Source organism: Trypanosoma theileri (genome assembly GCF_002087225.1).
Source record: "Trypanosoma theileri isolate Edinburgh chromosome Unknown TM35_Tth_80_V1, whole genome shotgun sequence".
In the NCBI taxonomy this organism is placed as follows: domain Eukaryota; phylum Euglenozoa; class Kinetoplastea; order Trypanosomatida; family Trypanosomatidae; genus Trypanosoma; species Trypanosoma theileri.
The window spans coordinates 8,039-8,689 of NW_021639922.1; the positions used below are offsets into that span (position 1 = coordinate 8,039).

At 53.5% G+C, this 651-nt stretch overlaps 1 protein-coding gene across 1 annotated transcript; it reads right to left on the minus strand.

Annotated features, from left to right (window-relative positions):
• Positions 1 to 97: 97 nt before the first annotated feature.
• TM35_000801010 (uncharacterized protein) lies at positions 98 to 649 on the minus strand (the record flags this gene model as incomplete). The annotated part of the gene is made up of 1 exon (XM_029031367.1): positions 98 to 649. A coding segment is annotated over one exon (552 nt), but the record flags the coding sequence as incomplete, so codon positions are not given.
• Positions 650 to 651: the final 2 nt, after the last annotated feature.

The following is a 651-nucleotide window of genomic DNA, read 5'->3' on the forward strand; positions in this document are numbered from 1 at the left end:
TGGCTGTGTTGCTGTTGCCCGTTAAGAATAGTGGAGACCAAAACCGTTCGGTACGCGTTCGAACCTCTTCTCATCTCGACTGCTCTCCGTATGTCTGTCATCGAGAGCTGTGTCTTCTTGATGGTTCGGGATGTGCGTAAATCGTCGAAAACGGTTGGCCGCCATACAACGTAGCGCACGCTCCAGGAAGTTTCTGGCAGCTGTATGCGCTGTGGGCAATCCTCGGACGGCCTCGATGTTGAGGAGGGGTGGCGTCCTTCAAGTGGAGTGGCCAATGGGTATATTGCATGCTGGTGTTGTTGCTGCTGTTGATGTTTTGTTGTCTCGTTGTTGATTTGTCAAAAGAGACGAATGTTTTTGAAGATAAAAACTTGGGTCGATGTTCACGTGTTCTTGGGGCCGTGTTTCCTGGGAACTCCGCTCGAAGGAGGGCACGGACGTCGTTGTCCTGTGCGTGTTCTGCCTCCCGAGTCATTTGGAGATGATTACCCAGATACCGTCGCAATGTATCGATGCGGGTATGCCACGTCGTGCTCATGCGGTGCTCTTCAGACATCCTTTGCGTGCCCAGGTGTCGTGTCGCTCCTTCCCGTAATGATGGAAGGGCGTATAGCGGATGTCGCTCCGCTGTGCCTGGCGTATCCTGTTCCG